The 13,875-nt window shown below is 46.1% G+C and overlaps 1 protein-coding gene across 1 annotated transcript in view; it reads left to right on the forward strand.

Moving 5' to 3' along the window:
* The first annotated feature begins 54 nt into the window (after nucleotides 1–54).
* The window catches only part of RAB10 (RAB10, member RAS oncogene family), an 80,410-nt gene continuing 66,589 nt past the window's right edge, over nucleotides 55–13,875 (forward strand). Inside the window, exon 1 of the mRNA XM_059727639.1 lies at nucleotides 55–476. Coding sequence (XP_059583622.1) covers nucleotides 350–476 — 127 coding nt within the window. The 5' untranslated portion in view covers nucleotides 55–349. The remainder of the gene's footprint in view (nucleotides 477–13,875) is intronic.

A 13,875-nucleotide genomic window follows, 5' to 3' on the forward strand; every position in this document is an offset into this window, starting at 1 on the left:
GACGAGCGTCCAGGCGTAGCCTCCTCGCAACGTCAACGCGTCACCCCCCCCCGACGTCGGCTGGCGGCTGCGCGCGCAACGGCTGTGAGGAGCCGTCTGAGGCGCGTCCGCGGAGCGAGGCGAGGCCGGGCCGGGCCGAGGCGGGGGATGCGGCCGGCGGCGGCGAGCGCCTGAGCAGCGCGCCGGAGCCGGGGCCGGGCCGGGCCGGGAGCGAGCGAGCGAGCCAGGCCGTTCCGCCGGGGCCGCCATTTTGTGCCGCCCCCCCCAGGCGCAGGCGGGCGCTGCGAGGCCCGGGGAGCGCGGGGCCGGGCCGGGCCGGGCCGGGCCGGGCGGGCGGGCGGGGGCCCCCATGGCGAAGAAAACGTACGACCTGCTCTTCAAGCTGCTGCTCATCGGCGACTCGGGCGTGGGCAAGACCTGCGTGCTCTTCCGCTTCTCCGACGACGCCTTCAACACCACCTTCATCTCCACCATCGGTGGGTGAGCGCCCCCCCCCCCCCCGCCGAAAATGACCCCCTTCAGCCTCGCTGACCCCCCCCTTGCTGTTCCCTTCCTCAGCACCCCTCCCCCACCGGAAAATGACCCCCTCTCAGCTTCCCTGACCCCCTCCCCACCCCTCAGTGTGACCATCCCCCACTGGGACAGGACCAGGTCTGAGCCCCTCCTGTTGCCTCCTACAGTTCTTGACCCCCCCCCCCCCCCCGAGATGACTCCTCCCTCCACAGCCTGACTCCTGCCCCCTCCCCCCACATTAGGGTGTGGGCCCCCCCCCACTGGGACATGACCCCCCCGCAGGTTTGGTCCACTTCTATATACCATGGTGCCACCCCCCCCCCTCCCTGCGCCATGCTGTGCCCCCTCGGACGCTGCCCCTCAGTCTGCCCTCACGCTAGGAAATGATGCCCCCACCATGATCTAACTCCCAGCAGCCCCTGCATCACGCTGCCCCAGCGCCCCCCCCCCAGTGTGCTCCACTGTGCTGCGCGTCCCTCAGCTAGAGCCCCCCCCATTGGGGTCTGACTGTCCTCCTCATGCTGCCCCTCCCCCACTCCTCAGCTGGACCCCCTCATCATGCTGTGTCCTCCATCTGCTCCCCCCACCCTTCATCCTGTCCCTCAGCCCCACCTCCCCCAGGAGCCTGGATCCCCCTGCCCTGGGGACCGCTCCATGCTGGCTGGACCCGGCGTCTCCACGCCTCTGGGTGTTCCCCCTTTGACACCCAGTTCCTCTCCCTGCCCTGCTGCAGGGTCCCTTCCCTGGGAGAATGGCTGCCTCTTACCACGTCCCCTCGTAAAGGCGTGGACTAGGAGGTGCAGAGGATCCTCCTGCCCCTGTCTCCTCGTTTTGGGCCTTAGGGGGTGATTATTACTTATCGGAAGCTGGGTTGCCTGGGGCATGCCCAGCACAACCTCAATTCCCACTGCCGTTGATGGCTGACGTGACACCGAATCCTTTGCGTTTCTCAGCGCAAGCCGTGCTCCACCCTCTGTGACTAAGCCTGAGGAAGCCCTTTCCTTTTTCCAGCCATGAATGCTGCCCCGGCAGCCTGACTCCTTCCCCGTCTGTGCCAGGGACCTCGGGACCCTGCTGGGATTCCTCCTGCATGTAATCCCTGCCCACTAGCGTGTGTGAAATGGCTGGAGCGATGATATCCCCGGATGCTGTCTGTGCTACCTTTGGAGAATTTTGGCAGGTGGGGGTGGGGTTTAACTTCCAGTGTGCTCCATCCAGCCTCACTTTGTGGTGAGCAAGCTCCCCCGGGGTCTGTCCCTGGCACATGCTCATGAGCTCTTTCTGTGGAGGCAGTCCCCTTCCCACCCTCCCTCCCGTAGACAGACAAACTTTTGTTTCCTGCCTTAAGAGGAAAGTGCGTTTCCTAAGACCTTCTCTTCCCACATCTTGCTATGCTCTTGACCAGATCTTATCCCCCAAATTCTTTCCCTTTGAACAAATGCTGCCATGTGCTCTTTTTTTTCCCCCCCCTGGTTTTTCTGTAGATGTACTGGGGGTCAGGAGCTTAGCCTGGTGATGCTGTACCAATTCAAGAGGATTTTAAACCTCCACCTTTAAGTACCTACTGGCACAGTGTGTACAGATGCATACCGCATGTAATAGGAGTCTCATCTTTCAGATGGGACTGGTGTTTGGAGTTGTGATGCCCTTTGATAGGCTTAACTTGAACACTTGACTGTTACCACAGCTGCTCATCTTGGGTCAGAGAGCACAGAGGATCGGTCACACAACCCTGAAATATCAATATTAGTAGACATAAAAATAACAGTTAGGAGCTGTTTAGTGCAGTCCTGGTCAGACCAGTGCAACTCCTAATCAAAGCTCAAATGTAGTCTTAAATGTACTGTTTCTCACATGCTTGTATTTGCTCTTCACTGCAGCTTTTTCAGTCTTTGCAGGCTTGTCAGACTCTGCAAGACTACAAAATAGCTAGATATAGGGCTTAACTCTGCGGGCCTCAGTTTAGTTGTTCTATCTGGGAAATCTTAGTTATGTTTCTGGCCTGAGCGTTCACTCTGACCTCTTTCTACCATGGAGCTGAAGGAAAGGGGCATTGTTCAAATATGAACATATTTCAGAGTGCCCATAGCTACCTTTATTTGGCATGCATTTGTCTGAATTTGTGAAAGTAAGTATAGTTCACTTCTCACATCTGAGAGACATGGGTGATGGCTTTTGTATTTGCTTGTTAATAATCCATTCAAGAATTTGGTGATGTTGAGGCAGCTGCTTTTGCTGTAGCCATGCTTTAGAAAATTGTCATTACTCCTCTGATGTAGACTCAGAATCTCTACCCCCTTTTTAGGTTATGGCCATGTTTGTTCTTGAAACTCCTGCTTAAGATACCAGAGGTGCTGAAGTCCCACTGCGAGTTAGTTCATGGGATTTGGGTTCTTGGGCACTTGAGTACTTCTGAACCTTCTGCTAAGGATCCGATTTCTCTTGCAGTGCATAGGGCATTGTTTTGAGAGCATACTTTCTCACACTGAACTGACTAGCTGTCTGGAAATTAAATGTCTAAATGCTGTGTGGCATTTGAGCATCTTTGATAGCACCGTGATTAGACAGTCATAAACTGCCATCTGTGGAACAGTGTCTGGTAGATTGCAGCAAACCAGTTTTTCACATGTTTTTTTTCTCGATTTGCCAAATTGTAAAAAAGATGTCAGAAAACATACTGCTTCCCTAGTCATTTCTAGGGAATGTTTGTTTACTGTATGGATGCTAGAAATGAAAGCAGGGAAGTGTAGATAGGGGGTGGGGGAGGATCGTTCAAGGGCATTTCTAAACAGGCCGTGTGTGTGTGTGTGTGTCGGGGGCATGGATCTTAAAGTCTTGGAAGAGCTAAGTTTTATACTTACTTGTGTAAGTACTGTTCTGCATCCTGCATTGTGTTAACATTCAAAACAGCTGAGTAATTCCTTGAAGATGGGTCACTGCAAACTTAGATTTCCAGCTATATTTTCTTGGTCTTCCCAGGCTAATGACTGTCTAAAATCCCCCCATTGCTCTAGCACAGCATTTCTCAACCTGTGGGTCATGACCCAAATGCAGGTCACAAGAATATACGGAGGGGTTGCAAGCAAACTTTATAAATGAATTCTCCTTGAAAGGAAAAAAATGTGGAAAACTGTGGCCTTTTCCAGCTTGCAAGGGGCTGCTTGGGTGCCCCCCCATGCCCCATTGTGCCCCAGGTGGGGGCCGTGGGTCGGGAGTGAGGGACACTGGGTTGGGACTGGCCATTAATGTTTACAGATGGCTCCTGCTCCTGGTCCAGAAAACATTGAGAACCACTGCTCTACCATCAGTGTGCCTCTTCTGGTATTGGCTGTGGCGTAGTACCCATAAGTGTTTGTTTTATTACAATCCCAACTTTGTGGGACAGCTTGTGGTATTGTGACTGGATCTCACAGGTTCTGGAGCAATGGTGGGTCACTCCAGTTCACTGATATCATCTGTGTGGTGCAACAGGGAGTTGGTAACTCCCAAATCACTTCTAAGTACAGTGGGTAATGCTCACAGGGCTGCTAATTTATTGGACAAAACTATACTAAGAAAATAACCCCCAAATACTTTGTTGCCTAGTATTCTTTTAATTCATATTGCTGTGGTGAAATATCCAAGGTTCTCAGCAGACCTCAAACAGTCAAACATACCAAATGCAGTGTTGAGTGAATAATGGGTATTTTATTATTATTTTCAGGACTCTGACTTTAATAGCCATATTGCAAACGGTGAGCCTTGAGTATATTATATCTGTTCATCTCATGTGTGAAATAATGGAACCAAACTGGTTTTACATCTATTTGAAGCATCTCTTTCAGTGTGTAAATAAGGATGCAGTGATGTGTACCTCTAGTTTGATTTATTGTTCACTGTACAAAGCTGTGGTTTATTTACCCTTTCTATTTAAATTGAATAAGGACTTTGTTACTTGACAGAGAGCATGTAATGACTGGTAGCTGTATGGCTATAATTTAGCATACTTTTATTTTTAGCAATGGACTACAGAGCATTTTGTTCCAATCACTGTCCCAACTGGAGTTAAACTTGTGTGAGGTGAGGTGTATGTGTATGAATTTCATTACCCAGCCTTGAGATGCTAAAAATAATCCAAATGGCCCTCCTGCAAGAATCCCTAAGTCATCATAACCTCCCTGAATAGACCAAGGACCTTATCTTCAAAAGCTTCATGACTTATTTGAAGTAAGCTGTGAATGACCCATTGGAAGGGGTAAAATATCTGTTGTAATGTACATTTTTTTTTAAACGGCCCTGTGGCAACTCCTCTGTAGAGAACATTATTTTGATTTCTGTTCAGCTTTGAAAGGTAGCTTTCATTTTAGTATACACTTTTGTTCCCTAAAATTTGCTGCAAATGGACCAGCTCCAGTCAGTCTCTGCAGTCTTAAAGATTCAAGGCTAAATTTCAGCTGAAACACCTATGGTGTTGGTCTGCAGGAATCTGACTAGGTTTGAGTAAAATGCAACCTAGATTGGATTATGGAAAAAAAAGAAATGGGTTCTGGAGGAAAAGTACCTTGCTTTAGCACTTAAAATTATTAAATTAAGCAAAAATATAAGTAATCCTCTTGAGTGGCCTTGAAAAATTTTGGAATTTCTCTTACGGAGACAAAGCAACATGATTTTTGGCGAGCAGGAGCTAAACAACACTGAAAACTAAATTGTAGCCTTGATCATTCCAGAGCTGCAGCATTGCACAGTGTACAGGATTGTATTCTTTTTAGCACATTTCTTTAATCTATGTTGGGAGGAAGTAATGCAACTTTGGTGGTTACAGCTGATGCTTGTACTCATTAGGAGATACAGAGTTAAAATGAAACTGGTAGTTTGCTCAAAGCTCCATTATTTTAGCGGTCTTCAACATAATGTACTGTAATCTTCAAGCGCGGTTATCTGGGTACATTTTAACTTTTTGAAGAAAGTTTTAAAGGAAGTCCTAAATATCAAAGCAAGGTTAGCGTAATGAGACTTTCCACATTTTGAGTTTTTATGCCCTCTGCTTTATTACTTAGCACTGAAGTGAAGGTGTGGGAAGGAGGCAGGGAATGAGTACAGCAGTGATTTCTCAACCACGGTGTTGTGGAGCCTTGGTGTACGGTGAGATCCTTTCAAGGGTACCACACAATGTTAACACTGTTAGGTTTACAATATAAACCGGCAGACTTTGAGTAGGAATTCATTGCGTTAAAAACATCCTGCCCAGTTGTGGTCTCTCTCTCAGTTCTTTGCAACAGAAGAATTGTTTTATGTTGCAACAGTTAAGAAATGAATGAAAACTAAGACCAGGTATGTTCCAAGTGGTGCTTCAAGTCAAATGACTGGTGCTGAGAACTGCTCAACTACAGATAGCAGTTAGAAGCATATTATGTGAGTGAGAGGTGGTACTACAAAGTTTGGAAAATGTGGTGTTTTTGGGTTCAGCATAGCCACACATAAGAATTGGGTTGCTGCTGCTAGGACCACTGCTCATCATGCTAATGGTTGTCTTACCATTTCTTTGAATTCACTGTCTGTGTCCAGCTGTCTTTTGTCTTTATGCACTAAGCTCTTTGGAAGTGTCCCCACGCAAAATAGGCTCCACCTGGGAAAACATGCTTACAGGCTCGGTACTGCTATGCTTACTAGCACCCTGACCAAAAGAAACTTGGGGGTCTTGATGGACCACAGAAGGAACATGGGCCACCAGTGCAATGCTATAGCTGGCAGAGTGAACAAAAAACTGGCATGCATCTACTGATGCATCTCAAGCAAAACTAAGGATGTCATCCTCTCGCTCTGCTTGGCCTTGGTGAAACCACAGCTGGAGTACTGCATCCAGCTCTGGGCACCACACTTCAGGAAGGATGCGGAGAGGGTCCAAAGGAGGGCTACACGTATGGTTAGAGGTATGGAGAGCAGGCCATACGATAGGCTGAGACACATGTGTCTGTTCAGCCTGTAGAAGAGAAGACTCAGAAGGGACTTGGTGGCTGCCTATAAATATATAAGGGGCGCATATCAGGGACTGGAAGAACATCTGTTCACCAGGGCTCCCCAGGGGAAGACTAGGACTTATGGTCATAAATTGCTAGAAGACTGCTTTAGATTAGACATAAGGAAAAACTTCTTTACAACTCGAGCGTTCAGGGTGGCCAGAATTTGGAACAGGCTTCCAAGGGAGGTGGTGCTCTCCCCTACCTTGGGGGTCTTTAAGAGAAGGCTGGGTAGGCATCTGGCTGGGGTCATCTAACCCCAGCTCTCTTTCCTGCCCAAGCAGAGGGTTGGACTTGATGATCTGTTGTGGTCCCTTTTGGCCCTAGCATCTATGAATCTGTGGGTCTGAAACAGACTCCCCCCAGAGGTGGTACAATCACCTACTCTGGATATCTTCAAAAAATGTCTGGATGCACACCTTGCTGGGGTCATTTGTCCCCAGCTGTCTTTCCTGTCCAAGCACAGGGCGGGGGCTGGACCTGATGATCTCAAGAGGTCTCTTCCAGCCCCTAACATCTATGAATCTATGAATTCTGCATCTGTCCTCGAATACTGAGGTGCTTTATCAGTGTCCATGTATTATTTATTCCCACCTTTCCAAAGGGACTAAACACACTCAAATGACATTGAACCTGGATGGAAAGGAGCCTTTGGCTGTGTTTGCACAGGGATGTTTATGTAGTGGGAAGCCAAAGAAGCAAAACCTCTAAAAATCTGATGATCTTAAGCTTACCTCTTTGCTTTTTGGTTGGTTCATGGCACCCTGTTTCACAGTGAGTGAGTGAAGTCAGTAACATTTTCTAGGTCAGGGGTATTGCACATCTGGGGGAGAAGTGCTGTTTTATAGTCACAGATCAAGGTATAAGTTCAGGAACTGCACTCTTTCAATAAGACATTGGGATGTTTGCTGATGTCAATAGAAGACCTGTATAGAGATTGACAGGGGATCATCCGGTATTGCTGGGTAACCAAACACTGTATTTGTTCAGTTCCTTATTGGGTAACAAAAGATGCAGTGAGGAAAATGTGCGTTTCCTGTTAAGCCCATTGTTGTTTCTCCCTTGTTCTCTTTCTTCCTTATCCTCTATCTCTCTTTCCTGTAATTGAGTATTGCCTTCTCTTGTGTATTTCTGCCTAGTAATTCTCAGTTTCTCACATCTCCATTTCATCCTCCAAAATTAATGTTGACATTGAATCATCATTGGACTTATCAAGTTGTTAGTCTGGTATAAATAAATGTTATTCATATTAATGGGGGGAAAGAGGGGGACAGGAATGCTCACAGCTGAGGCATTATTTTAGGCTGTCTGCAGACATTGCCGCATCCGTTAACCTTCCAAACATGAGCTCTGTTCATCTGCAGCTGTAAGGTCTAGAAAGATGTTTAAATGGAAACTTGAATTCTGAATGCCCTGCAGTTTTGACGCTCCTGCTGTCAGTTCAGATGGTCAGGCTTGTTATACCTGTTAGAAAACAAGGATTTTAATATTATTTTAAGCTTGTGGTTGGGTGGTTTGTACCTAGTTCTAAAAATACTATGCACAGATTTTGAGTATCAGACTTCAAGATGGGATGTATTTGGTAGCTGTGTTGGGCTAAGACAAAAAGAAATGCAAAACCCCATAGGTTCAGAGATGATACCTTTATTTTCTACCTATGGGGACTTTTTACCATCTTTAATTTTACCTGAGCTTGAGGAAGGGTGTGTGCGCCTAAAAGCTTGCAGAAAAAGATTTTTATTTTTATTTTTTTTGCGATTTCTTAGTTGGTGTAATAAAAGGTATAATCTCTGAACCAAGAGTTCTAGAGTTTTGCATTTCTTACAGACTTCATGATATACACTTAAGTAGCAGGTTAAAAAAGGAGGTTGGTAAAAGCCATTAAAATCTCCTCCTTCCCTGCATTTATGCGTTTCTGGGGGAAAAAGGGTACTCCAGTGACAAGGGGAAGGTGATTCTGTTTTGAGCTGCCTAAAATTGTCAGATGTAAATCTGCAGTGTTTCCTTTATAATAGTAGAAAAACTGTGTGTGTGTGTCTGCCTCCTCAACCTGGTGTTTGATTTTTTCCCCCCCTCCCCCCCCATGCATGTGTACAGGCAGACTACATGTATTGGATTTGCTCTGAAAATAGGGTAGTTGTCCAGGGGAGGAACTAGTTTAGACACCTGTTCTTGCTGGGCATGCTGAGCTATACCAACTCCTCTTCTTATCTCCACCGTGTTTTTTCTTGTTTAAATCTATAAACAGCTATACGTACCAAATAGAGCTTTGTGTTCTTTAAAGTTTTAAGAACCTGAAATTTAGGCCAGTGATTCTCAATCCTTTGAGCAAAAAGGCACCCTCAGTAACTTGTGAAGTCCGTGGCACCCAATTTCAAAAACTAATTTATGGATTACAGTGCTTACTTCCTGGGAGTGAGACTGGGAGATTGTCCAGGCGAGGGCAAACCTGAGCCTGTGCTTATCCATTTACCTCCTCATACCTTGCTAACACCCTTCAAAAGGTCTGGTTGCACCCTGGTTGAGAATTGCTTAAGGTAAGTAAGTGTCTGTCTACAGCAGATACAAAACAAACACCTTGATGAATCCTACTGAATGTTAAAATGGAGGAATAAAATAGTTGAGGAAGGTCGGGTGACTAGAGTAGCAACAGGTCTAGGGCAATGGGCAGGCAAACTAATTCTTATGATGTTAGTGGGAGCAGGGATTTACCCAGTGGTAACTGCCCACATGCATGCTCTAAGGAACATGCTCTAAGGACTAAAGTGGGGGGGCCTTCCTGGGCTAGTAGATAAATGGATGCCTGTGAAGAGTGGCCTGGACTTGGGAATCCTAAATATCATCTCCCTCCAACTCTTCACTCGCATACTACAGCTGTAACACAGGAAAGCAAGATTAAAAATGTCCTGTAACGAGCCAGAGGTAAAAGCAGAGGAGACAAAGGGGCTGCCACTGCAGTGACAGTGAAGTTGCTGAGTGAATATTCAGATGAACCTAAAAAGGAGACCATGGTTTCTTCCACAGAAGAAGGCACAAAGGCTCCACACTTTTTGCCAATGTGACCTGCACATTTTACAGTATAAAAGAAGGTGAAGCCCTACCATTGTTTAGCTTTCCTCCACCATGGGGTAAAACCATGCACATATGCCCATCAGGGTTACCATGAAGTTGTTGCATAACAAAACCTGCCCATGCTCTAGGTGGATGGATTCCTATGAAGACAGCCTTCTGCAAACTCCTGTGTATTATTTGCAGGACAAACTCGGGTATTTTTCAATAGGAATCCATAGCATCAAAAATGTTTCTGACCTGTTGCAATCTTCAGTTCTCTGCAACAGAAGAATTGTTCTTATTTTTTTCCCCCTTAGTTAAAAAAAACAAGCAAACATTACAAACAGTTAGTTATTTTTGAGGGGTTCTGTGAATCAAACACAGTTAAGAACCAGTGCACTAGGGTTATAGTCGATCCAGACTTGAAAAACCTGGATAAATGATCATGTCAAAATAGTGTTTCACATCCCTCTCCATTTGGAATCAAGCATCTGTGGTCTGGCGTGCTCTCCTGCAAAGTACTCAGATTTAGACTGCTTGTACCTTGCAGCCATGCTTATGCCAGAGGTCTTACAATATAGTCTTTTGATCTAACTTCAGATAGCAAAGGGAAAGCACTCCAGTATAGAATCAAAAAAATCTGGTCCTTCCAAAGCCTTTTCTAGCACAGGGGAGTATTCCATCTCTAACAATAGGGGAAGGACCTGGGAAGAAAGAACAGGTTATGGAAGGAACCATATTCCAAACATCCATTACTGTGGGGAAGAACCCCCAGGAACGTCCTGTTGATACAGGGCTGTCTTCTCTAGAGTTCACTCAGTAACGAAGTCTGCCAGGGCCAGGTCAGGGGTAGCTTGTGTGAGGCTTCCTTGGCACATGACGTAAGTGTTAGAAGCCTCCTAAAATGTGTTGTCCATTGGCAAAGGATACTTGTATAGTCCAAGTGTTCAATATATAAATGTGCTACATGGTTCCAGTAACCAGCTTTTTACCCCTGCCCCCAGTAGCTTTTATTTTTAAAGGAAGGGAAACCTGTACTAATCATAGTTTTGCCACCCATGGTTTTGAGTATCCACACTTAATATTCTGTATGAGATTTTGACTACTGTGGTACACAGTTTTGAGTCACCACAGTTTTTGTGGCCGTGCATCAACCCACCACCTGCCATTTCAAATCACCCATGCTCTTGCTAGCCACCCATGGTGCTCCCATCTCCTCATGCGCACACAGTCTCGTGTTGTGCTTCATGCCATTAACATCCAGTCGCAGGTGCTCCACATTTTTCTCCTGATTTCTTTGTGATTTTTGTGTTTTGCCCTTAATCATGGCCTCTAAGCAAGTGAGTGATGAAGGTGAGCAGTTTGTGAATAGGGCAAGGAAAGTGATGTCCTTGGAAACAAAATTGGAGTTGTTGGATCGTCTAGCACATGGAGAGAATGTGGAGAATGTAGGGAGGCATTTTGGTGTGAATGAATCCACTGTGAGAACCGTTAAGAAAAGTGAGATTACTGTTAGGACTAGTGTTGCAAGTGGTATACCAGGAAGTGCTAAAGTTCTTGTAAAAGGCCCACTACTCAACAGTGAACCTCTTTTAACATATTAAAGGTAAATAAAAATGTTTTTTATACACTGTATGTTCCTTCATTAGTCAAGTCCCTAACCCCATTTTTTCCCATAAGCCTTTTGTCTTACCAGCCACGGGAACTTTCAGGAACCTAACCCTCGCGGTTGGCAAGGGACACCTGTAAATCAATTAAAAATCGTTCAGAATTGAGGGTTTTGCATTGGAGAATGTGATTTGGCATGTACTAAATTTAAATGGTCTGAACACCTGAGCTAGACCTCCTTCAGTTGCTTGCGTGCTGGGCCACAGCTTTACCAGCGGCGGCGGCAGCAGCAAGTCTTGCCACCCGTGCTGGTTCTGCCAACTGGGCTACGGAGGCGGCTCCAGCCTGTGCCAGTTTGGCCAGGCTGCAGCCCCATGCCCTGCTGTGGGCATGCATATCTGGCGGGGCAGTGTCCCACTATGTCCCGTTGATGCATCGCCTGTCGCGTTGCCCATGATTGGGCACCCACCCTGCCCCACACACTTGGGGGCCTAGGGGCAGCAGGTCAAGACTGAGGGACACCGGAGGGGTGGTGGGCTGTGGGTCAGGGGCACCACTGGGCCTGGGGGGCTGTGGGTTGGGAGTGAGGGGCATCACCATACCAGGGTTACTCAGTACCACATAGCAGTGGAGGGGACAGCTACAGCTGGACCCATGCCCTGGTGAGTGAAGAGGGCAGGGGGAGCTCTTTTTTTCTATGATAAAAAAAACGCCAAATCAAATGCCAGAATATATAGCTATTTAGAATGTATTTTATTATAGTAATGATTGAGGCACTGGTAAGCTTCCAAATTGCTTTAACATTGTAAATTTATGAATAAAACATTGTGTTCAACTGATACCTATTTATGTAGTGGCACTTCATTTTAATCATGGAAAAAGGCAGATTGTGGGGGTTTTTAAACAGAAAACCAGGATCCCTGCTAATCAGGAAAAGAAGGATGGGTTACCTGATGATTCGGCTTGATCTTTGCTCTATGCAGCCATAACTCTGGAAAAATCTTTTTTTTTCTTCATTCTGTCTTTCAAAAACAAGGTGTGTGTGTTATTTTGGGGCATGTTGTATGCGAGAGAGGATGGTAATCCCTTTTTAAAAAAACTCATCTAATTGACTAGATCTGTAAGGGATCAGGAAAATAGGTGCTAAAGCATAAGGTGTTGGTGGTCTAAATTAGCTGTATTTTTGGCTGCTCCTCTGTCTGGATTGTGCATTGCTTCCAGAACCTTGTTTTGAATAAGTGCTGTTGCAGGAAAGACTGTCTGGTGTAATTGGTTCGAAAGCACTGAGATGTAGTCTTGGTCAGGCTTTGCTTTTATGAGTTGCCTGTTGCAAGGCAAAATTTGTCAGTTTGAGTCAGGTCTGCACAAACCCTTTTGAGTTGTTAATGCAACCGCTGTGTTTCAAGTGTTGGTTGCTTTTGCTTGATGAGCTAGCTCACTTCAGTTGTCTTAATCTGCATTTCTTCTGCAGGAAAGACCGACATCCATCTTGCTCGTCCTCCTAGCATCTACAGGTCTTAAAGTTGAGTGGGGCTTGGTTATCACAGTGCTCATAGTAGGGGGGGACTTTCATTTCAGTTATGCCTCGGTTTGCTTGGTAAATTACTCTGTCTTCTCCATCATTGGAGGTTTTCTGAAAACAGGCTAGGTGAACCTTTTGGGTGTGGCACTTGATTTTACCTCAAAACAAGCTGAAGGTGTGTTTTGAGGTAATTTTGAGGTGTGATCTCTTGGGGTCCTACCCAATCCTACCTCTCTCCTGCAGAGCTCCCTGCAATCCTGGGTCTGTGCAGGGGGCTGCAGCCTCTGCTCCCTGAATTAGCCATTCTATGCGTCTCTTGCTAATAAGCCTTTCAGAGGAGGTTGAGTGGCAGGGGGAGGAGGTGAGAGATCAGATGTGGTGCAGCAAGGGATGGGGAGCCCGTGGAGCTGGTTGCAAAGCAAGGCCTGCCATTAGGAAAAGGTTGCCAGCCTCTGAAGTAGGGGATTAGTGTGGCTTGAGATGTCCTATAAACAATCCTAAGTAACTTGCCTTTAAATTCACTTCTGCCACCATGTGATGCAGGAAATGCCATGGGAGTATGTTGGTTTCCAGCAGCACTTGCCACCATTTAATGTCGAGACAAATATGCACAGTGTTATAAAGGTGAAGGCTGCAGGCTTCCTCCATTAGAGTGCTAGATGGGATTGGTCCAATATTTGGAATTTGGAATATTCCAACATTTTGGAATGGAATATCATGGTATTGAATATAATTATTCCAACATTTGGAATTTGGAATCTCCCCTAGAGCACCATTGGATCTTTAAGACATTGCATTTTCTTTTGCAGTTGTTTAAAATGTGTTCTCTGAAATTCATAATCTAACACCAGAAATAACTATTTCGTAGGTCACTACGTTCACCCAGTTACTCCTAGACTAAGCCCAGTGACTTCTTTGAGGAAAGCATGTTTAACAGAAAGACTGTCTTGATTTGAAGACAATCAAAAAGATTTGGAAAATCCACCCCTTCCTGAAAGCTTGTTCCTGTAGTCAGCCCTTCCTGTTAAATTGTGTTTGTTCCTAGCTTGAAAACTAGGAACAAACTAATTTGCGCAGCAGAATTTGGTAAGGAGACAAGCTTCTGTTTACAACTTCTAAGAAGCTACCGACCTTGTGGTGCCTTAGTAGGTTTTTTGGATGACCTTTAGATCACAATGTTTGCTG

Source organism: Alligator mississippiensis, chromosome 1 (genome assembly GCF_030867095.1).
Source record: "Alligator mississippiensis isolate rAllMis1 chromosome 1, rAllMis1, whole genome shotgun sequence".
NCBI classification, from domain to species: Eukaryota; Metazoa; Chordata; order Crocodylia; family Alligatoridae; genus Alligator; species Alligator mississippiensis.